At 49.8% G+C, this 23,579-nt stretch overlaps 1 protein-coding gene across 4 annotated transcripts in view; it reads right to left on the minus strand.

The window, feature by feature from the left end:
- Nucleotides 1-23,579, minus strand: part of LDLRAD4 (low density lipoprotein receptor class A domain containing 4) — a 329,039-nt gene that overhangs the window by 127,912 nt on the left and 177,548 nt on the right. For all 4 annotated transcript variants that reach the window (XM_040994855.1, XM_040994853.1, XM_040994857.1 and 1 more), the window contains one exon: nt 20,616-20,756. In XM_040994855.1, coding sequence (XP_040850789.1) covers nt 20,616-20,756 — 141 coding nt within the window. The remainder of the gene's footprint in view (nt 1-20,615; nt 20,757-23,579) is intronic.

A 23,579-nucleotide genomic window follows, 5' to 3' on the forward strand; every position in this document is an offset into this window, starting at 1 on the left:
TTCCTCTTCTTGTGCCCTGGCCAACCAATTAGCATGTCACCAGGAGGGGCAGATGCGCATGAATATGGAGCACAGAGCCTCATTTTTCTGTTCAGTCTGTCAAGCCATGAATTCACTAATCCAGTTTTGTCCTCAAGCTTTAGGGTAGGAGTGGGGGCTGGGGAGTAAGGAGGATTTCAAAGGCTCCACCTACAGGGTGGTGAAATTCATCAGTCGGGCGGGCGCCCACATCACCAAACGGGGCACTGCTAAGAGCAGCGGCTTCCCAGACCCAGGTGTACTTGCTGGTGGAACGTGCCAGATACAGAAGAATCTGGCAAAATCACCCCCAGCAGCAGACAGAGCTACTCTGATGTCATTCACTGACATAAAAAGACTGTGAAGCACAATACTATTGTAATGACATGGGGGGAAAACTATTGCGGGTGGGCACAGATTTGGGGGACGGGAGAAGGGAAATCCCGGAGCCTATGGAACTGTATCATGGAATAATAAAATAAACAAATAACTTTAAAAAAAAAAGAAAGTAAATTATTAATACACCTCTGGGGTGGAAGGCCTTGCCATCAGATTTGGCACACAAAACACTACAGGTACAACCCAACATTTAATAAGAAAAGCCCAAAACACCTAGAGCGATTACTGGTTACTCAAGCTGAGGCAGATGTCAGCAATGAAAATAGATAATGCCCAATTTTATTTATCAGATTAGAGCAATTTTTATAGAAAACGACCACTCTTTGCTCACCAATGCAGTGCAAGGCAATGTAAACATACCCCCATTGCTACTGCGCCCAAATACTTCTTTGCTGAGCTATTAGCCATAGTTTCATTTTATAAAAACCCTAAAAGAAAATGTGGCTGAACACATAAATGGAGTGTTCCCCACAATACGGAGAAACAGTTGTGTTTATGCAGAGATCGAACTGAGAGATCTCCAAAGCTCCATTTGTACTTGAAAGGCTTGTCTTTTTGTTACCCGGTAAATAGCTCATTCATATTCTACAAAGCAAATCCTCTAAATTGGGAGAAACGGCCATATTTAACATTAGGTAAGGAAATGAGGCTGCAAGTGAGAAAAAGTCTACTTCTCCCAGCTTCTGGGGGGGAGGTGAAAGCTTTACTGTATCATTGAAAACAGCCTCTGTGATTTTTTCCTCCACAAGGAAGAGGCAGAAATTTTGTGAAAGGCTGAGAAGCACCAGTCATAAATGCAGAAATGATGCCAGGACGAGTTAAGATTTGTGTTTCTAACAGGCATCCTTGAGCTCTCCTCTGTGACGCCGCACACAGGTCCCAGGCCCTGGTGGCAGCTGCCACCACTCAGCCCGGTGCAGCAGGCGCCTGGCTCCTGAAGCTACGGGGAATGGCTGAACTGGGCTTTGTGGAGAACTGGGGATGAAGACAAACAGGGGCTGAGCTGGCTGGACGTATGTGTGACGCACAGCACAGCCACGAAAAGGCGTGCTCCCTTCTCTGCCATCTCAGAGGAGGGACGAGTTGGGAGCCTGGAATGTGAGCTGACAACTATTTTTAAAGCTGCTTGAACATAAAGATAGTGGAACTGGGCTGCAATACTAACAGACAATAAAAGGAACATATTCTACCCTCTTTTGCAAGGCCCTGCCTGCGTCTCTGGATCTCTCCCAAAGGCCGTTCCCTTTCCAGTCCCAGGCCAGGGTGTCACAGCGTCACAGCAAGCAGGTGCCCTCTGCAAGGGTGGAAATGGGAGGGCCGCCCCCCCTCCACCACCCTGCGTCCAGAAAGACAGCGTTTGGTCTTCAGGGAACCTCCGCAATTCAAAGGAGCTTACTCAAGGCTTTCCAGAGCAGCCACCCAGAGGAGAGACATTGCACCTGCCTTTAACGCCACCCACAGCTATGCCTACCATCTGCACCAGCATGTCACTAAAAGCCCAGGACAGGGGGCCACAGCAAGACCACAAAGAGTGCCCCATCATTGCCACTACAGTCCTTAGGGGGAGCAGTCAGCACCCATCACTGAAGGTTTATCCCCCAGACTCCTTCTTCATACAGTCCTCTCCAGTGGGCGACTTTGCACTTCTGGGCTAGGTCCTTGCTCTGCCTGGTCCATCCCTCACGGATCTGGACGGAGCCAGGTCTGCTGTACCAGTTCCCTGCTGTGCTGACAAGCCCCACATGGAAGAATTCTGCATCCATTAAGTACAGAAGACAAGCCCCAACTACGGAGCTCCCAAGTGTCTTATCACATAGTCACTCAAAGCAGTTTTAAGAGCTCCCTGCTTATCGGACACAGAACAGCTATAGGTCTATCTGAAATTCACCTGCATTTATACTGAACTCGGAGTCTTACTTGGCAAACCAGTCCTGTCCCTGACGGTGGTGTGGCCTTGCACTGCCATGCACCTTGCCTTGACACCCAAACCCAGCCTGTTCCCATGCAGCTCCACAGTCACCTGCCTGGGTTCCCGGTCTTCACGGCCCCTGCTGGCGTCAGAGTCGCTTCATCTCTGATGCCTTAAACAATGACATCCTCTGTGTCCAGCATACCCCACTGGGGACGAGACTGTCCACTTCCTGTAAGGGCGGTGAATGCTTTCATAAGCATGAATTGTTCTGCTGCTGCTGTAGCCATCACAGCACACGGCATCAGTGCACTGCAAAATGTCTGATTTCTAGAGAGCAAAGCACAATCGCATTCACCAAACCAGTCAACCTGCCACAAAGTCATCCCTGTTCCCACTAGGCCCTCCTCTTCCTCAGTTCAGCTAGTGCTGCCATCCCCCCAAGTCTATCTTCTTCTTTGCTTTTTAAAAAAGATTTATTTATTTTTGTTGGAAAGGCAGATATACAGAGAAGAGGAGAGACAGAGAGGAAGATCTTCCATCCATTGATTCATTCCTCAAGTGGCTGCAAAGGCCAGAGCTGAGCCGATCCGAAGCCAGGAGCCAGGAGCTTATTCCAGGTCTCCCACATGGGTGCAGGGTCCCAAGGCCATCTTAGTCTGCTTTCCCAGGCCACAAGCAGGGAGCTGGATGGGAAGTGGGGCTGCCGAGATTAGAACTGGCACCCATATGGGATCCCTCTGGCACCTGCAAGGCAAGGACTTCAGTTGCTAGGCTACTGCACTGGGCCTGCTCTTTGCTTTTATTTAGTTTTCCTCTATTCTCGGGTCTCTTGCATACTCTTCAAGGCTCTTTCTTCTTTTCAGCCATGAGCCACAGAGGGTACTTTTTGCTGCAACCAGCCAAGGGTTCCTGAGCATACCCACTCAGGGCTAGACAGCTATCCTTAGAGCACCTTCTGTGGGCAGCTGTATGACAAGTCAGCTTGGGCTCTCACAGAATCTGTGCAGACAAGAGGACCAGCCGGCCCATCCCAGCATGGTGATGAGGCGAAGGCCACCACAGGCAGCGTGGGGTCCTCAAGAGCTGGCGGAGGCAAGCGGCTGGGGTGACAGAGCCTCTGTGGACCCACTCACCTGGTGAGAAGCAGCAGTGAGAAAATTCTATTTACTTACTCCGTTTGAAATCCATCATTTTGCATTTACTTTCTAAAGTTCACAATAGCACAGTAGTGTATTCTATCATTTTAAATAACTGTACAGACATCCACTGGGGAGTATCCCCTAGAACTTACACTAAAACGTCAGGGTTTATGAATTCCCATCGTCAATGCTCCCTTTGGTTTTCCTTGCAATAGTGACATCTCCTCATAAAGAATATGGATTATTTTTTTTTCTCACTAGTCAGCAAATGTCCTAGCAAATACCAAAAAAAAAAAAAAAAAGGATATATGGCAATGGCCACATGATATGGATCCATCTGACAAACCACTCTAAAACCATTCACTCAGGAAAACAGTATTACTTAACTATGATGTCAAGCGTACACCATTCCTTTGTACTGTGGACTCTTGCAAAACACCCCATCCCACACTCTGTGTTTCCCTTTGACAAGAATTCTGAGGAACTGGCAGGGAATGACAGTATCTGTGAACACGGACTATGCCTCTGCACCTGGCTCTCTACTGCTGCTGTAATAAATGACCATGAACTTAGTTCTTAACATAAAATTAATGCTCTCACAGTTACGGAGTTGAGGAGTCTGAAATGGGGCTCACCTGGCTAACCAGAGAAGGTTTTCCTTCTCTTAGCCCCAGAGGAGACCGCGCCCTGGCCTTTGCCTTATTCCAGAAGGTGTCAACACTCCTTGGCTTCTCCAAAGATGGCAGTGATGAGTGGCTCGTGTATCCTGAACCTTAATCATAACTGTAAACTCCCTTTGGCCAGTGAAGCAACAATATACTTACAGGTTCCAGGACCAAGAAATGGACATCTTTGAGCTATAAAAAGGCATGAGACAGGGCTCAGCATGGTAGCCTCATGGCTAAAGCTCTTGCCTTGCATGCGGCGGGATCCAACCAACCGTCCCACTTCCAATCCAGATCCCTGCTTGTGGCCTGGGAAAGCAGACTAGGATGGCCCAAAGCCTTGGGACTCTGCACCCACGTGGGAGATCCAGAAGAAGCTCCTGGCTCTGGGTCAGCTCAGCTCCAGCCACTGCAGCCACTTAGGGAGTGAATCAGTGGACAGAAGACCTTCCTTTCTGTCCCTCCTCCTCTCTGTATATCTGAGTTTCCAATAAAAATAAATAAATCTTTTTTTTAAAAGGCATGAGACATATTTTAGGTGACCAAATAAAATAAGCAATGTAGTGAATTATTTCAAGATACACTCAGCACCGTTCCCATAATTATATGTCTGATTTTCACCTGGCACAAACCCCAGCCAGCGTCTGCTTACAGGTCTAGTCCAGTAGAAAGCTTAGGACAATGCCTCATTAAATGATCTGTTTCTAGGGTGCCTTCTCCTCCCTCAGCCACAGAGGTGAAGAGAAGTCTTACACCACACACACTGGCAGACAGTGATTTTAAAGTGCTGTGGGCAGCTGGAGCTATGACTCAACAGGCTAATCCTCCACCTGTTTATGCCAGTAGCCCATATGGGTACCAGTTTGTATCTCTCGCTGCTCCACTTCCAAGCTAGCTCCCTGCTTTTGGTCTGAGAAAGCAATGGAGAATAGCTTAAGGCCTTGGGCCCCTGTACCCACACAGGAGACCTTGAAGAAGCTCCTGGCTCCTGGCTTTGGATAAGCTCAGCTCTGGTCATCGCAGCTATTTGAAGAGTGAGCCAGTAGATGGAAAACCTCTATGTCTCTCCTCTCTGTAAATCCACCTTTCAGATAAAAATACATCCATCTTCAAAGAAAAAAAGTATCTTGCAACTTTTCCTCTCCGTTGTTAAATTGATTTTGCATGAATATCATCTTGAATCCTTCATCACAAAGACTCTGCTCAATTATATGGCTTTGTTCCACTGCTCCGTCTTACGAGCAGCCAGCAGATCCCTCCCTTGTACCCCCTACAGGCAGGACCTTCGGCTTCTCGCTGGCGTAGTCTGGGTTCACATGGGGGACTTGCCACTGCTTCGTTTTCCCAATAAGAAATGAATGAACCCCTCCCTCCACCATTAGGGGAAGGGAAGCAATCTCTGGAACCTACATTAACAATAAACACTTTGGTGCTGGAACACATTATTTTCCAGAGAACACATGGCTCTCTGCTCTCAACTGGCAAACACGGATGAAGCACCTGTCACTTTCTGAGTCCAGGAGAACAGGAAGCTCCCCAGGGTGCAGCCCCCTCTGCAGGAGCTCAGCAGCAAGATGACCAAGTAGGAGGGGACTGCCACGAAGTTTGTGGGAAAAATATAATTGTAAGGTTTTTTTTTTTGTCCCTTGTGCAAAACATTTTGAAATATATGCCTTTTTTTTTTTTTGCCATCTGCACTGATTTTTGGAACACTGTTCATGAATAAGCATTGACACCAGCAAGCTGTAACGGAGAGGGTACAGTCTCAGGGAATGGAGTGCTGCAAGTGCTTCGTACTGTGGGAGGTACTGGGGGGCAGTTCCTGGGGTGGAAGGTCTCAGGCCACCAGAGGGCCGCAAGATGCAAGGAGACACACGGACACTGCAGGCGGTAATCTGTGTTGCCCTGAGCCCACAGCGTGGCTCTCCGACAAAAGTCCACAGTGGATTAAGTTTGAGATCCAATCCAACTCAACAGCGTAAAATAGGCATTCCCATGCAATGATAATACTGTTTTCCTATGTCTATCTGGAATGTTTTTATGAAGTAAAATGAAAATAAACATGTGTTCCTAGCTGATTTATACACACACGTGTGAGTAGATGCGCATAACGTATTATGAATGTGACACTAAAATCAATATTCATTGACTGTCTACCTTGTGCTAGAGGCAGAGGGTCCAAGAAGGAATGGAAACAGCCCATGCTCCCCAGCAAGAGAGACACCATTAGAAAAGCAATGAAAACCCCATGTGATATGGGTAAAGGAATGTGTGGGGTGACAGAGGAGCATAATGGCAAAGGAGAAGGAGTTCTCGGCCCACTGAGAACTCCAATGTCATGGTGGCTGTGCCGTGTCCCTTCTCGGCAGCACAGCTCACCCACAGCTGCTCTGAGCAGAGGTTGGTGGAGATAAGCACAGCATCCCAACACAGACAGGAGAACCCTGCAGTGGCCTGCATGCCCAGAGGAAGGCCAGCCGTGGAAGACTCGAGTTCTACCCATGCCTAGACTGCAGCTTCTCCCTGCTTAGGCAAATTGCATGTGAGCCCCTCGCTGCCCCACCACTGCCGGTCACTGCTCAAATAGGACCCTTGGACACAACTTCGACCTGGAGCTTTGATCCACATCCTGCTCAAGAGTCTGTGACAAGTTGAAAGATGGATTCTTCCCGCAGCAGCAGCAAAACATCCAATTCTCCCCGCACGCTGGGAACCAGCAGGAATATGTTCCTTCTAATGGGAAGGATTCTAGGATGACAGGTGCTCCTAGAAGGGGACCTGCCCACGTGTCACACGGAAATCAAAGGAATCATATGTTGGAAGCTGGAGCTCTGACTAAAACATGGATTAATAAGTAGGCTCATTTCAAATCTGTTTGCTTTATCATTTAGAAATATGCAATTGTAATCGATCACACGTTCATGTCAGCAGCACCAGCACTTGTTTAGTTGTACATTAAGATCACCAGAATTGGCACCAGTAGAGGAAAGAGATCCAGATACCAACCTTCTGGTGTCCTTCTTGGGGGGATGTGGCAGAGTGGGGGGGGGCGGCTGGTGATACCCCATCTCAGGCACAGGTGGGAGGTGGTGACCACACGCTTGCTCTTAAGACGTCATGTGACACATGTTCACATGAGCCCACTTTTCCAGAGGGAAGTGCCTAGGCTATTGGGAAAACTCTGAAATGCTCCCAGGATTTCCCCACCTTCTCGATCGGGAGCAGGTGCTGCAGGGATCCAGCTCTTCTCACCTGGCTGTCCAGTTACTCTCGTGGGCCTTGCAGATGTTGCGTCAAACCCAGCAGAAAGCACCCGCATCACACGTGACACGATGAACTGCAGCTGACTCTTACTGCACCTTTACATTTGATCCCATTTACCCAGAAGTACCCATTTTAATTCGGAGTTGTCTCTTCCTGTCTTGGAGACAAGACGACTTTGTTTTAGGTCTCTAATGTTTGCATAGACTGGGAGACCTCAGGCATCCCGCCTAAACTCCTAAAACAAAAACCCCTAGTTCTGGGACCTGCTTTGGCATCGCTGCTTCTGTACTCTCGCCACGCCTCCCCTCCTTCTCTGGCCCCCAGCTCAGTGTGTGCAGACGACCCAACAGGGGCTCCACTTCCTTTGGAGGTGCACAGTTTGGACCTCTTGGAACAACTCAACATTTTAGGAATGAACCAAGTGGATAAAGATCTTTTCCTCTCCATCTTTTCCTCTCTCTGTCACTCTGCCCTTCCAACAGATAAAGCAACCCTTAAAACAAACAAACAAACAACAAACAAAAACACACCAAGAACACTGTATCCCACCATCATTGTACAAACCCAGATCTCAGCCCCAGAAAGCAGCACGTTCTGGGTAGCGGGGCAGGTTGTCCCTTCTGGAAAACACCACTGCAGTGCACAGGAATGGCCATGAAATGCTGGCCACGAACCGCCTGCCCCTCCCCGCCCTTGCTCTGCACGCGGCAGCGGCGCAGGCACGAACATCTGCGGCGTGAACACGATGCTGTGAGCTCCTGCAGCCGTTAGCATGTTTCAACACTGTGATCTCAGCTTCCTGTTTCCACCGAGGGGCTCTGAGGTGCCAGACACTGGATTCACACATTGCGTCATTACTATCCCCAGTGAGCAGATGACACAGCAATACTGGGGATGGGGTTGTGAGGCAGTGAGAGGGGTTAGCAGCGAGGAAGGCAGACGGAGTGCCTGGCACACCACAGGGAACAGGTGGGCTCCGACTGGAGAGGGCCTCGGTAGGTACTTGGTGCTCCGATGAATACCCGAAAATAATCACATTATGTACAAGGAAACACCTCTCTTGGCTAGATGTGGTGTGCAATATTTATCTCATCAAAAGTTCCTAACACATTAAAGTCACCCATTCTGAACGCTTCCTTGAGTCACAAGGGGCTCTAGGGATCAACCTGCCAGCGTCATCAGCAGACCGAAAAAGCTCAGGCTGGAGGTGCTAATGAATGAGGTCACCGCATAGGAGACAGAGCCACAGGATCTAGCTAACTCATCTTGGTGATACAGCAAACACGAGATGCCTCTGGGACAACGTGAAACCAACAAGCTTCAGGGTAGTGCTGGGTCTCCAAGAAAAACATCGAGAGCCTCACGCCTTCCAAGCTGCACAGCCAAAGCTCACCTGTGCACAGCTGTCATGCTTGCTGACTTCATGGGCATGCAGGTGCTCCTATACTCATTGCCAGGAGCAGAGCCCAACAAGTTTCACCACTTGTATTTGCTAAAGGGTGTCAGACCCCAAGTCTCCTGCCACCCAGCTGTTCCACTGCACACAATACAACCACACGGTACAGGATATACCTATTTACTTAGGTGGAACCCCATCTCTGATCAGAACACAGGTCTTAGGAAGTGGCCACTGTCGCTGATCATGCACTCAGCTGCAGGCATCTCCAGAGCCACTTCAGCGGCCATCACTGGCCAGCTCCTGGGACTCCATCACTGTCAGCCTTCCCTGGACGTTCTCACTGTGGGTCAGTGCTCATTCACAGCCACAGCCCAAGACTGGACTCACCACAGGAGCTCTCCTTGCCCAGAGAAGAGGTACTGTGAGCTCCCCTCATGTTTGGCTGTTGTGACACACCTGGATAGAGATCCAGGCTACTGGCTTTGGCCTGGCCCAGCCCTGGCTGTCGTGACCATTTGAGAATAAACTAGTGGACGGAGACTCTCTCTTGCTTCTTTTTCTCTCTCTATTGCTCTGCCTTTCAAATCTTCTCTAAAAAGCAAGGCATTACGAAGCACAAGCCAGAGGCTGGCTGTGATAACCCCAGATTGCTTCCATCCCAAGCATGAGGGGGCCTCGAACACATCACCAGGTACCACAGTGGGCCCAACAGCATAGATACAGGGATGGGCCAAGGAGCCACAGGAGGCCCTGCTCACAGGTACACCTCCAAGCTGGACCCATTCTGGCTTCCTCTCTACTCCTCTCCCAAGGAGTCATACGCGGACACGGCTGAGTCGCAGCAACATGACCACCTCCAGACCTTGCTTTGGGGACACTGCACCTGGTGCTTGCTCAGGTGATGGGGAGTGCCTTTCCACCAACCTTACCCACCAGGACATTTCACGAGGCTGGTGCTGCACTGACCTCGAGGCTGCCCACTCTGCAGGGAAGCAGGGCTTTTTCATCTCTGTCACTTGCATGACAGAGTCCCAGTAAGGACATTTTATTGTGGGAAGAAAGCTGGCTAGGGATGGGAGCGGTGCTCTCTTCTTCCTGCTACCTCCCGCCGAAAATCCTAAACCCTCAAGAAGGCACTGTTAGCAGGCAGGATTTCAGCTCCTCGTGAATGCAGCTGATGCCCTTAGGAGACCCCAGAGAGAACCCTTAAGATGCCCGCTCCCCCTCCGGGCCGAGAATGCCACAGGAAGCTGCGTTCTCATCAGACCTCCATATGCTGGCTTCCCAGGCTCCAGAGGGAGATGTCTGCCCTTTACAGGCCACCGGGTCGTCTAGCAATTTGTTGTAGCGGCCAGGACAGACCAACACACTTACTTGGTACAGCCTCGGCCAAAAACTGCTGCTGTGACCTTGACAAAGTGATTTGACCTCCGTGGGTTTCCGCTTCCTTGAAATTAATTCTATGTGCTTCTATGGGCCACTCGTGGCACTCTCTTACAACTAGGTTACACACAGCCGACACCAGGCAGAGAAAGGCTGCAGTGTAAGTCCTTAGAGGGCAAGGGCAAGACAATATCCTCCAGGCCTGGGGACACCCATCCCCCTACACCTCTGCAACACGGACTGGCAGATAGATACACGTTATATTCTTCCAAACACATGAGCTCACAGTCAACCAAGAGGGGGTGGCTCCTGGCCATGTGGGTGGCTTCCAAGACCACCTCCAAAGTCCATCTGTGCCTAGGTGTTCTGGGCTCACACCCCCGCATGGCCCCCTCACTGCCACAGCTGTCCCTACCCGTGTCACCTCAGGGGTGGGAAAACATATTCTTCAAGATCCTCATGGAGAGAGCAGGCAAGGCCTTAGGGGAGGAGGGCCTTCCAGAGCTGCCAGACAACCAGTGAGCTTCAAGGGAGGAGGCCTTGGGTCAAGGTCATACTTACTTGTTGCATGTTCCTAAGGCATCCATCTCGTCTCTTGCTTTCCTCCCCACTGCCTGTCTACCTTAAGACTCTTCATCAAGGGCCCAGCACAGTAGCCTAGTGGCTAAAGCCCTCACCTTGCACACACCACGATTCCATATAGTCATTGGTTCTAATCCCGGCAGCCCAGCTTCCAATCCAGCTCCCTGCTTGTGGCATGGGAAAGCAGTGGAGGACAACCCAAAGCCTTGGGATCCTGCACCCATGTGGGAGACCCAGAAGAGGCTCCTGGCTCTGGATCAGCTCGGCTCAGCTCCGGCCATTGCAGCCACTTGGGGAGTGAATCAACAGACGAATATCTTTCTTTCTGGCTCTTTCTCTCTGCATATCTGACTTTGCAATGAAAATAAAACACATCTTTAAAAAAAAAAAAGACTCTTTGTTGCTTCTGATTTCCCTTTTTTTCTAGAAAGGAAGAGCCAAAATAAATAAATAAATCAAAAACCTCTCCCCCTTGCCATTAGTTCTTGGGACACAGAATGAATGAAGGAGTGAGAAAATGACGGTCTCCAAGCATGGGGGATGGTCTTTCTATAATTAGTAGTCTAGCCAGCATTTCCACTGGGATGTGGCAGGAAGAACCACCAGCCCAGATGTTTCCATTCAGAAGGATGGCCCTCGGGAAGCACCTTACCTCCACAACATTTGTCACATCAGGGACGGCTTTGCATCGTGGCTTTATTTCTGCTTACAGTGTACCCTTCGATGTAATTCTCCAAGGCAAATTGATCTATATAACAAGTGACTCTGAAGACAAACAACAGGCCTCTGTTGTTTGTTAACTGCAAACACCCCGAGTCCTGTGTCACTTTGTCTGTGGTCTCCAACCTTTGCCCCATTGTCCTGATGGCCACATCCCCTCCCCAGTCGCTGCCACCACCACCACCACCATCACCACCACGCTGGGGCTCTGAGTCTTCAAGAGCAGAAACAGGCTAAGGATGTCACAGAACTCCATTCCTGACACCCAGGAATTCACAATCACCCATGGACTCAAGCACAGCCCAGCAAGGCACTCGGGAGAACTTTCGCTAATCCCCTAACCAGAGCTGCCAGTGACGGTGGGATGCAGCAGCTTCAGGAAGCTCTTGGCAAATCCTTGTAAGGAAGAAGCTGGCCAGCAAGGGCCTGAATGTTTACAAACTGAGTCTAGACGCTAGAAATCGAATAGCTGGGCCCCATGTTTTGGACTACAGCATTGTGGGTTCGACAGGTTTCCCCTGATACAGGTCAGCTGCAGGCCCGAGTTCTCAGCGTTCTTGGTCTAAGGACGGGTGACTATGCCCCCCTCCTCCCCACCACAGGCCCTGCCAGGCCCTGGCACCCTGGATCTGGGTCACAGTCCTGTGCACACTGCATAGGGACGCGGTCACATCACCAATGTTATCCTACCACGTCTGTCCTTTCACACTCTCCCTAATGCCTAATAATTGTCAAGTTTGCACGAAAATTGATCAGCAACAGAGGGCCTTGTCTCTGAACTCCCCCTCCCTGAATAACCTCTCCGCCTCGCAGCCTCCCCCAGGAAGCAGGATTGGCATTGATTTCTATGTGATTACAGGAGAGCTTGCCCTGACTTTCCCAGTTACTTACGCCGGCGTCTCGATGCGTGTCCTTAGAGACCGGGGCATCGCTCAGGCAGAGAGCGTCTAGACAGTATTCATGACCCATCTGTCTGGCACGGCCCAGCGGATGGCAAACTCTATTAGAACTGAAACCATTTTTTTTCCCCCTCCTCCTCCTCCTATCCCTTTTTCCCTTTGCAAAGCAGGAATCTGACACTGAAAATTACTATCATTGTTGCAATTCTCAAAATAGCACCACCAGACTTTCATTAACATCCACACTAGACTACTAAATATTTAAAGAAGTGGATAAATTTCATCTGAAGTGGGACAGCCCTGCACACATGAAAGCCATAACAGAATCAAAATGTAAATCTAAAGGGTTGTTTTTATCTGTGTAAATTTAGTGTCACAGCAGGAGGAAATGATGCCTGGGGTTTATTAAAACTCTCCCTCCCGTTTGTTCTCTGCCTTTGTTTACTTGAACAAGCAGAATGAAGGTTCAAGACCCTACACAATTTTAATTGATCACAAGAGCATCTCAGGGAAAGGAAGGCAACAAATCAAAAAGGGAAAGGGCATGGGTTGGGGACAGGGGAGCTGGAGCCTGGGCTGTGGGTGTCTCCCCCCTGGGGGGCTCTCCCCACACCAGGTACCCAGGTGGAAGTTTGTTGCCTGTGCCCCCCCTACCACCACAACCTGAGCCGGTAGGGCTCCCAGAGGAGTCCAGAGAAACATATCGCCCCACTGGACCTTTTTAAACTATCTACTACTTCAGATGATTTTCACACTCATCCATAAGTTTTCTGCTAGGAATTCTTAAGTTGCAAAAGTAGGCATGGTGAGCCTGTGCAAAGGACATAGGCTGCTCTGTAGGGCAGCCTGACTCGCTGCAAGTGGTCCCTGCCATTGCACTAAGATTGCAGAAAGTCAGAACGAGGCAGCTGGAAGATTCAGACTCTTATCCTGCCTCGCCGCCACCACACTCCTAGACAATACCACAGACTGGCAGACAGGCACCCACCCACCCACCCACGGGGCCAGCTGAGAAGGGCCTGAGGGGGCTGCAGAGGGTCATGCCAGAGGGTCTGCGAGCTAAACATTGGTGTCTGGCCAAGGTGTGCTCTGCAGGGTCCCCGCCAGTGAAGAGAGAGAGCATCGTGGCAGCAGTCCAGTTGGTCCAGTTCTCTCAGCTTCACAGGTCACTGCACCCATCCTCCCGACGAGAAAAGTAAAACGGAGTGGCAGGTGCCTGCCCCAGGTCACACAGGCAGTATGTGGACAGACAGAATCGAAGAAGGGATGGGTTATCAATTAGAGGAGGAAGCCCCAAGGGACCTGACAAAATCAATGAGCCCTGACAGTGTGGGGGTGCTGAGGCTAATCTTTACAAATCTACTCGACAATCCAGCACGGAGCCAAAATGATTGTGGTCTTCGCATCAATTTGACAACAGCTCCTGGCTTTTTCAGCCTCTCAGGATTGCAGGCTGTTGGCCTGATCACCACTCTGACCCTATAAACCTTTCAGGAATTGTTGAGCAAATCCCTTTTCTGAGACAAATATCATGAGAGGAAAACGAAAACATCAGACACTAAAAGGAAAAGATGCAAGACACAGCCCAAGTTCAATGCCCCAGCAGCTGTGTGCTCTAGCAGTGACCTCCAGGTAAGTAAGTGACCTGAGCTGGCTGGGTATTGCATTCTCAGGAAAGCCTGCAGGATGGCTGAGAGGGAGAAATGAGATGATGCGCCTATGGCAAACACAGCTCCTTTCCCATCTCATCCCCACCCTGCTCCAACCTGTGCAATGGGAAGCCTTGGAACAGGCTTTGGAGGGAGATACCCATCGTCATCCTTATTTTGCAAGTGAGGAAAGAAAGCAAGCTGCCTACAGCTTCGGTTGGTGGGTGGTGGCGGCTGTAGCAATGGAACTTGGTACCTGGTAAGTCCTGTGTTGTAGTTTACAGCCTGGGAACCCAATTACTTATTCTTTTGCACCTGCAGGTGCACAAAATGGGAACCCGCAGGCAACTGAAACTCCACCTCCATACACACTGAACTACACACACCACATGCTTACACTCCTGCAAACCCACCCGCTTGCCAATGCACACATCACACACACTCATACTCACAGACTCATGCACAACAGACCTGACGGAAACTCACCCACTTGTGTGCACACACAAACCACAGACTCACACTCCTGCACACCCACGCAGCCATTGCTTCTTCAGGGCCCAGAAGGTGCAGCTCACATTTCTCCTGGACCTGGCAGGTACGGCCCTTCCAAGAGAGTGCTAAGGGGATTCAGAAGCCAAATATCTGTCCTTGAAGGGTGGCTGCCCTGGGGAACCTCGGCCAGTGAGAGAGTACCACAGAAGCTTCTCATATGCCAACTCCAGAACAAACACCCCAGAGCAGGCTTATCCTTCAGTTAGTAGGCACCCATGATCACCAAGTTCACACGGCAGGGACAGGCAATCTGGGGGGGCATATTTCAACTCTCTGTCCTATGCTGAAAGCTGTCCCAAGAAGAACACAGCCCACACAGACAAAAGTCTTTTTCATCCTCTGGCCATATATCAGTTTCCGAAAATACTGACAGCCACTCATCGACTCAGCAAATGCTGACTGAGCTGCACTCCGCGGGCCACATATGCCACATGCCATGGCAGGTTCTACGACTCCTGAAGAAATCTCCCAGGCACCATTCACCTGAAAGCTATGTGCACAGGATGCTAAGAGGTAACAGATGAAGAAAAATGGTTTCCAGCTGGTCCTTTACCACTACAAACAGTAAACGCTGCTCCAAGTGTCAAGGCTGCCAAAGGCGTAAGCATGGCAGAGCTTAGCACCCAGTGGCAATGACACTGTGCAAAAGAAACATAGACAGAACCGACATTGCCAAACGCTCATGGGGTAGGGCGAGGAAGGGTGAGCAACTCCAACAGAACTCGTATGAAGTGACTAAGACAAAGTACCCAGAGAGGAGCTGCCTGGAGGTGGAGGGCAGAAATAAACAGCTCAACACTGAGGCCCAGGCTGTAGTGGCTTGGAAGAGGCCTTACAAGCAGCTGGATCCCTCAGACAGGGCTGGAAGTGAGGCTGTGGGAATGACTATGACACCATTGTGTGATGTCTGGGGTTACCTGGGTCTCATCTAAGGACTCAGCACTATGGAGCCAAGGGCAGCCCCTGGAAAACGGGGGAGCCACCCAGAGAAGGGACAGCTAAGATGCCCGAGAAACCAATTTCCAAGAGACCTGCAATCCCAAGGGTGCTACGAGCCTCCCAAAGTGGCTGGCTGACTTCACAACAGGGAAGACCGTGAAGGAAGAATGGGAAGGGAGAGGGGTGGGGAGTCTCCCAGTCTAGGCAATGAACAAGCACATTTGGCAAAGGCAGCCAGGAAAGAGAGCCTGGTCAGGAAGGAAAGAAGCTGTCTGGGTGGCAAACAGCAGTGGGAGGAAGTGGAAGAGGGGAGGGGGGCAGGGTCAAGGTAAGCAGGACAGACAAGGACAGCAGTGCAGGCAGGTGGGAGAAGGGACTGACTCTGAGGTGCTGAGGTCTGAGCGGAGACTAGGCCTGGGAGCGATCAGAAAGACCTGGAGAGTGTGGTGAATATAGCAGAGAAATGCCTGGGGCAGGAAAAAGGAACTTCTGGGGGCCATGTCTAGGTAGGTCAGGCAAAGGGCTAGGAGACTGCTGGAAGGGTATGGAGGAAAAGGAAGAGAGAAGCAGATGCGCAACAGGGTGCACCAGCCAGTGCCAGGAGGTGGGACTCTCCCCTAAATGCCCGGGGCAGCACCCATTTGGTATTTAGCAGGCCATGGGTTAGCCCTGAGCTCTGAAAGGACCTGGGAGCTGGCTACCCAACGGAAGCACAGGATGCTTCTGGAGCAACTCAGTGTCTTCAGGAAAATACATGTCAGTTGACGATAACACACCAAGAGGGCATTGTGAGGTATCTCCAAAGAAGAGGAGGAAAGTTTGTCACTGGTGAGCAAACTGGCTGCCAGACAACATGCGCATCAGGGCCATCACGTAGGTGACAGCAAGTTGTGTCTTTATGGGTGCATGCCATTAGGGGATGGAGAAGGGAGAAGAACTGGGTATGAGCGTTTTGCAAGCAAGCCCCTAATGACTGACAGAGGAACCTGGCAAGCAGTCTCTCTCTCTTTCTCTCTCGTTCTTTCTCTCTCTCCACACACATACACACCATTCATATTTGATCTCTCCAGAACCCTAGATCTAGTGGCAGGATGACAAGGGACAGAAGCGCAGATGCAATGACTCCCTGGGAAAGCAGGGAGCACAGCGCATGGCATAGGGCAGGCAGCAATCATAAGAGGAAAGGACAAGGAGGGAGAAGAGGAAGGGGAGGAGAGGCAGGCTTGCAGGAAGAACTGTGCAAACTTGAAGGGGCACAGAGCACATCATTCCACCATGCTGCTTGGCACTCCCTTTGGATCCTGGGTTCAAACAGAACAAATCAACACAGACACTTAGGAGACAGACCTGGGGAACAAACTCTAGCACGGGATCTGATCATGTTGGGGCATGACTGAGGATACTCACTGAGATACAAAGAGATGTCAGATATCTATGAGCCCTGCTCATGGAGAAAACCTGGTCCCAAAGTACTCAACAAGCACGATACCTCGGAGGAGGCAGGATTATGGCAGGTGGCCCCAAGGTGCCTTGTGTCTTGGGCCTCGCTGATTAGCACGGTGCCTGACCCTTTGTGGAAGGGACATGAGGAAGATGGGATGTGCTGGTTTGGAAGGGAAGACCAGTAGCTTGGATTGCACTACGTTGAATGGTACCAGATGTGGCTGTTATTACCTTAAATGACCTTTAGGGGATAAGGGAGTTCCTTTTGGCAAACGGTGGTAAAGTTAAGATGCTGGCTTAATTGGATACATTTGATTAGCTCCCGTTCATTTGATTCTGAGAATCAGCTTTATGAGGCCTCCTGTGGAGAAAGTAGCGGTTCCCCTTCCCCCACCCCACCCCATCCCACCCGAGTAAGGTTAGATGTGCGCACTCCGCTCCCCACTTTCCTGAATCAGAGCCTCTCAGCTAATTGGAAATTCCACTGAGGCTCAAAAGGAAGAGCCGCTGCCACTGCCAGCCAGCTGCTTTTCAACCTTGTCTTCCCTGGCGAGGTCCAGTGACACCCATCTCAGCAGCCATTGCCCAGGGAAGGTCGGCCAAGACTCTGGGCGCACACCGCTCTTCCCAGGTTACGCTGACTCCTCATTGGTCACTTCTGGGAAGCTGGGAGAGTTCTGCTTTGCCCACCAACTTGGGGCCAAGGGAATTTGAGGATGCAGTGCCACGGGGCTCATGGACCTAGAGCAGGCATGGTGGGCAGCGGTTCACAGAGGAAAGCCTGGGTGGGGCAATGCCAGTGTCAGGCACCCCAAGTGCCCCAGAAGCAGAGATGTGGCTCCTCCCTGGGCCCCACTCTCCCAGCTGTCACCTCTCATTGCCCCCAGCTCCTGCCTCCCCTCAGATCAGCCTGCAGCCAATGCCAGTCTTGGCTGCTGCTCCACACTCCTGCTGGTTCAGGCCCTGGTCCTGTATTCTCTCTCCTGCTGTCCAGCACATCACTTCCAGGAAGTCCCTGTTCTGCTGGTCCAATTGGAATAAGCCTCTCTGGTGCCCAAAGTGCCTCTGTGATCACACCTACCCCCGACTCAAGGCATAACAGCAGCCTGCTCTTCCTAGCCTGAACTGTGTGAAACACCAACAACTGCCCAATCTGAACTACACAGTTAACACAGCTGCCCAACCACCATCAGTGTCCTGTGATCTCTAAACCCCTGCCTTCAAGGGGTAGCCACCATCTTCATTTTTAATTCCATAATTTGGTGTGGTAAGTAATTTTATGTCACCCTGACCAAGCTCTGGTAACCAGTTATTTGTTCAAACACTAACCTTGATACTGATGTGCAAGTATTACACAGATATGATTAATATCTATGATCATTCACTCCCTAAAGGAACCTCATCCATTTGATTGAAGGCCTGAAGATTGAAAACTCAGATTTCTACAGCAAAGAGAAGGAATTTTGCCTGTTTCTTTTTTTAATTAGGATTTATTTATTTATTTATTTATTTACATTGGAAAAGCAGATTTATAGAGGGGAGAGACAGAGGACAAGATCTACCATCTTTGGTTCACTTCTCAAATGACCACATGGCCAGAGCTGAACTGATCTGAAGCCTGGAGCCACCAGCTTCTTACAAATCTCCCACGCAGGTGCAGGGCCACAAGGCTTTGGCCATACTCTACTGCTTTCCCAGGCCATAAAGAGGAAGGATGGGAAGGATGGGAAGTGAACTGGTACCCGCATAGGATTCCAGCCCTTGTAAGGTGAGGACTTAGCCATTGAGTCACCATGCTGTTGTTGTTATTATTAAAAGATATCTAGAGACAAGTCCTTGGAACCAGGGAAGAAGAGACAGGGACAAGGGACAGGGAGAAGAAAAGAGACCAGAAAGGAAGGTCCTCAATGGAAGACCCTGTGTGATCCCTAAGCACCTTTAAGGCACAGAGAGGCCATCAAGTGGCCAGGTAGAGGCCACAGGCTTGCTTCTCAGAACTTCCACACCCATCCCAATATTCTCTCCACAGCTGACCACAAGTCATGCTTGCTTTGACTCCAGTCCAAAAAAAAAAAAAAAAAAAAGAAAGAAAGAAAACAAACAACCTTCGTGTTATTCTTCCAAGACGCCGCCCAGCTCAAGTCTAGCCAACCTATACAAAGCCACTCTTGGAAGGTTCTAGTGTAAGTGTTTCTGTGGATGGTCTCACACGATGCTCTTGGGAACCATTCTCATACTCCCACTGTGCAAACAACTTTTTCCAGGAGTTAAATATCATGTTGACTGCTACATACGGACCAGGGCCATAGCCCAGCATCACATCCCCACTAAAAAGACAGTCTTCTTTCCACGGGGAAGGCAGGCAAGAAGGGTCCTTTTGCCTCTTGGTCTTCCGGCACATGGCTGCTAGTCCTTGTTCCCACTGGGCTCCAAGTCCTCCCCTTGGGCCTTGTAGCCTTCCTCCCATTCCCCCAGTAGGCTCACACGCACTTGGTAGAACACCAGAGAATGAAACCACAAGGCCAACTCAAGACACAAGGCCAACAAGGAGAACCAGAGCTGCAGCCTGTGTGAGGGGAGCTCCAGTTCCAGTGGCCTGAGGACAAGATGGACCCACTGCCAACAAAACCCTCTCTTAACCCAAACCTCTGAGAACCAACTTCTTCAGGTGCAAATGGACACAACTGCCAGAAAATGGCACTATGAGATGCTTGAAGTCAGCAGGCATCAGCAGCAGATGACTCACTCGAGCATAGTCATTTTACATGGGGGCTTGGTCTTGATATCAAAACACATTGGGAACAGTGAATATGGCTTCTTTACATCCTCTCCCATTCTTGTGTTTTTGTCACCGGCATTCACGTGGTCTTGTTTCCAGAACAGAATCTATGAGATCTGCAGCAAACACAACTCCCCACATCATGCCAATAACATGGCAGCAAGAAGTTAAACATGCCATCAGCAGGGAGACCCCTGGGAGAGGGTCTGCACAGCAAACAACACCCACCAAGACACCCCATTGCAAGACCATCGCCCTCTGCCCATGCCCCCTAGTGACAAACAGGCCATTGCCACCTGGAAAAAGTCTGGCAGGGTTTCTAGGCTGCCTTTCCACTCCTGCCTTCTCGTAAGAACGGCACTCCCAAAAGCAAATGAAATTCTAACTCTGATGTCACCTTCTTAAAGTGAGCAATGCTCAACGTCACGGCCACAGGCATGCACCCATGTAAGAAACCCTTCAGAACTGATGCAATATGGAAGAAACAAGAAGAACAGTAAAACACACACATCAGAGCCTTGACAAGTCCCATATTGATATTTCTCCTTTCTTGATTAGTTTCAGGCCCTTCACTTATCTTTCTTATTTAACTTCCAATGTACTCCAGAAAAGTTCAACACAATAGTAGGAAGAATAACTGGAATCAGTGTTCCTCCATTATGTTAAAAAAAAGCCCAGTCAAAAAAAAAAAAAAAAAGTACCACCGACTACATCTGAAGACACAACAGAACTCAACATGCTTTCTATCCTGAGAAAACAACTGTTCACAAAAACACCAAAAACCAGCACAGCACAGCACCCTTGGCCCTCCTGCAGACTGTAGCAACAACCAGATCCAGCACCACGAAGGCAAGTGGAGGGTGGGGCACTTACAGTTGAAGATGCCTGGAGGCGGATGCTCGGTCACCAGGAGACAGTTCTCTTCATCACTGTTGTCCCCACAGTCGTTCTGTTGGTTACAGACCAGCGAACCGAGATATAAGCATTTACCGCTGGTGCAGGTGAATTTGCACTCTGAAAAAGTACAATAAGTAAACACGGAGCAGTCAGTGCAAGCCAGCATGGTGCTCTTGAGTTGAAATTGTCAGTGTACTATCACTCCGCCACACCATATCAACCCACAACACGTGCAACACTGCTGCTTTCTTTCCACTGCCTGCTCGGCGTCAGGCGTGGCTGGGGAGCTGTGTTGCTCTGTTGGAAGACATCCCTGATGGCTTCCCGCCTTTCCAAGGAGGCAGGGAGTCTGGGCAGCAGCAGCAGGGACTCAGGAAAACTCAGGAGTATGGCTTGGCTGGAGAAGACTCATAATCCTGATTTCTAATGTGCCACTATCTTGTGGCGAAAAATCTGGGCAAAATTGTGGTGTTCAGTGAGCTCATGATTAAGAACAGCTAGGTGCAATGCCAGGCAGGGGTAGGCATTCAGCCTATATTGTTTAACACAGCATTCCGCACCACCTAAGAAACCGTCATGCCGAGCCACTCATTGGAGCATTCTAGAAATAGGATGAGGCCCACATCCAAGATCCTGTATGCTTCACTGCACACAGGGCCTCTGAAATCTGTATAGATCAACATTTGGAAATAAAATTCTCTTTCAGAGGACTTCAAGTTAACAAATGAACATACTATCAATGTAAGCAACTGAAGATCAAAGGAATGACACAATTCTACACATGAGGTACCAAAAGTGTCTATGTCTATTTAACAATGCACACTTGGGCCTGGTGCGGTGGCACAGTGGTTAAGGTCCTCGCCTTGCACGCCCGGGATCCCATATGGGTGCCGGTTCTAATCCCAGCAGCCCCGCTTCCCCATCCAGCTCCCTGCCTGTGGCCCAGGAAAGCAGTCGAGGACGGCCCAAAGCTTTGAGACCCTGCACCCATGTGGGAGACCCAGAAGAGGCTCCTGGCTTCGGATTGGCATAGCATCGGCCGTTGTGCTCACTTGGGGAGTGAATCATCAGACGGAAGATCTTCCTCTCTGTCTCTCCTCTCTGTATATCCGCCTTTCAATAAAAATAAAATCTTAAAAAAAAAATAATGCACACTAATTTGCATTCTGACCAGCACCATTTTCCCCAGAGCACCCACTAGCACTGGTAGGGCCCACATACATAGCACATGACACTCAGTACTAGATGGAGCCTCAGGGAGAGTCCAGGTTCCCCATCAATGTGGGGGAAGCACAGCTTCTTCAGCCTTCAGAACCCTACAACAGCAGTGGTAGCCCTGGATGCAGTCCTGGGTGCTTTTAGCTCCAGCCCTTCATTCTCCAGCTCGAGGACTGGACAGCATCTGCACACAGAGGCCTCCTCCAGCTGTGCAATCCCCGAATGGGGTACACTGCAAGTCTGCTCTTACCCTGAGGGATATGGGCACCCCACTATCCTTCTATATACTTCCGATGGGGATTCATAGCTCAAAATCAAACTAAACACTCTGCCCATCACACATAATTTTTTGTGAAGAGGATTTGAGTCCGGGGGTGAGGGGGGTGGAGATTTCTGCCTATGCTTGCAATGGAGTATTGCAACGTTCAAGAGTTCACTTGTCCAGAGAGAGAAGAGAAAAAGCAAGCAACAGAAGCTTCCTGCCTGGCTTCTACCCCCACGTGGGCACAGCCCGGGAGCACATCCACCAGCACAGGGGAGAAAATCTGTGCATTAGGTGTGACCAGGCCACATGGGAGAGGCATGGCTATAGCTACACTCGCCTGTCCTGTGAGGCAGGAAGACAAACTCCAGCTCTCTGAAATCACACTTAAGAAGTGGTTTTGTTTTCGTTTTGGGAAAACATAATGGGAAAAAGGAAAGGATGCCAAGGAAAGAATTTATCTTACTTCCCAAAGGAAGTACTGGGCTTCTGATTAATCCCAAATACAAAAAGGATGTCAGCCCAAACCAGACACTTCTGGTGTTACTGAGATGATGATGAACTGGACTATAGCTGAAAAGCTGACCACTGGTCCATCTGAAAGACTCTGCAGTCAGATGACCACATTTGATCTTTATGCCAGTGGAAATGAAGTGGCATCCAAACTTCACTCATGTCAACTTGTTTGAAGAAAACAGATCTAGAGTAACACCGATTTTCAAGGGAATAAATCATGTGATTCATGCATTCCTATAACCAGCACGGACGCACTGTAGCCCCTTCTGCATTATGTGGCAGGTGGCGAGGCATGGGCACGCAAAGGAGGTAGCCCTCTTCACAGCCTTCACAACATGAAAGCGCAATGCTACTTATTACATGTGCTGACCCCTTCCAGGGCACACACCTTCATTCCTGGGGTCCTTCCCGGCCAGGCTGTTCCCCAGCTCCTAGCTGGCTCTCAGGAAACCACAGATTCATTGAATAAATGAATGACCTAGGTTAAGTCTCCTAAGGAATACTGTGAACAAAAACTAGGGTGAATGCTGTCATTCCCGTTTTAGCCCCCTTCTACCAGGCCAGATCTGTTCTCATGAATGTGTGAGATGCAAAGATGTCCACACCTACATAACCAAATTCTCAAAACAGCATACTAACAAAGTAGCCTTACCAAGATCCAGAAAGCAGGACTGAATTTCTAGAAAGCTCTTTCTCCTAAGCAAGTGGTACTATTCACCCCAATTCATAGCACTTCAGATTCATAAACTCTACATCCTGTCAACGGAGAATCAGTAGCTCAAAATCAAACTGAAGAGTCTGCCCATCACACAGCCATTGAAATCCAACTGATTCGACTGAAAATTTGAATTCGTTGGTTTCTTGGTATGATACAGAAAATCACTATAATGCTATCAAGTGTTAAAAGTTAATGCCTAAGCCAGAATGAAACTACAGACCACAGT

The sequence above is a fragment of the Ochotona curzoniae genome, unplaced genomic scaffold (genome assembly GCF_017591425.1).
Source record: "Ochotona curzoniae isolate NIBS_2020 unplaced genomic scaffold, NIBS_Ocur_1.0 contig_908, whole genome shotgun sequence".
Lineage (NCBI taxonomy): Eukaryota > Metazoa > Chordata > Mammalia > Lagomorpha > Ochotonidae > Ochotona > Ochotona curzoniae.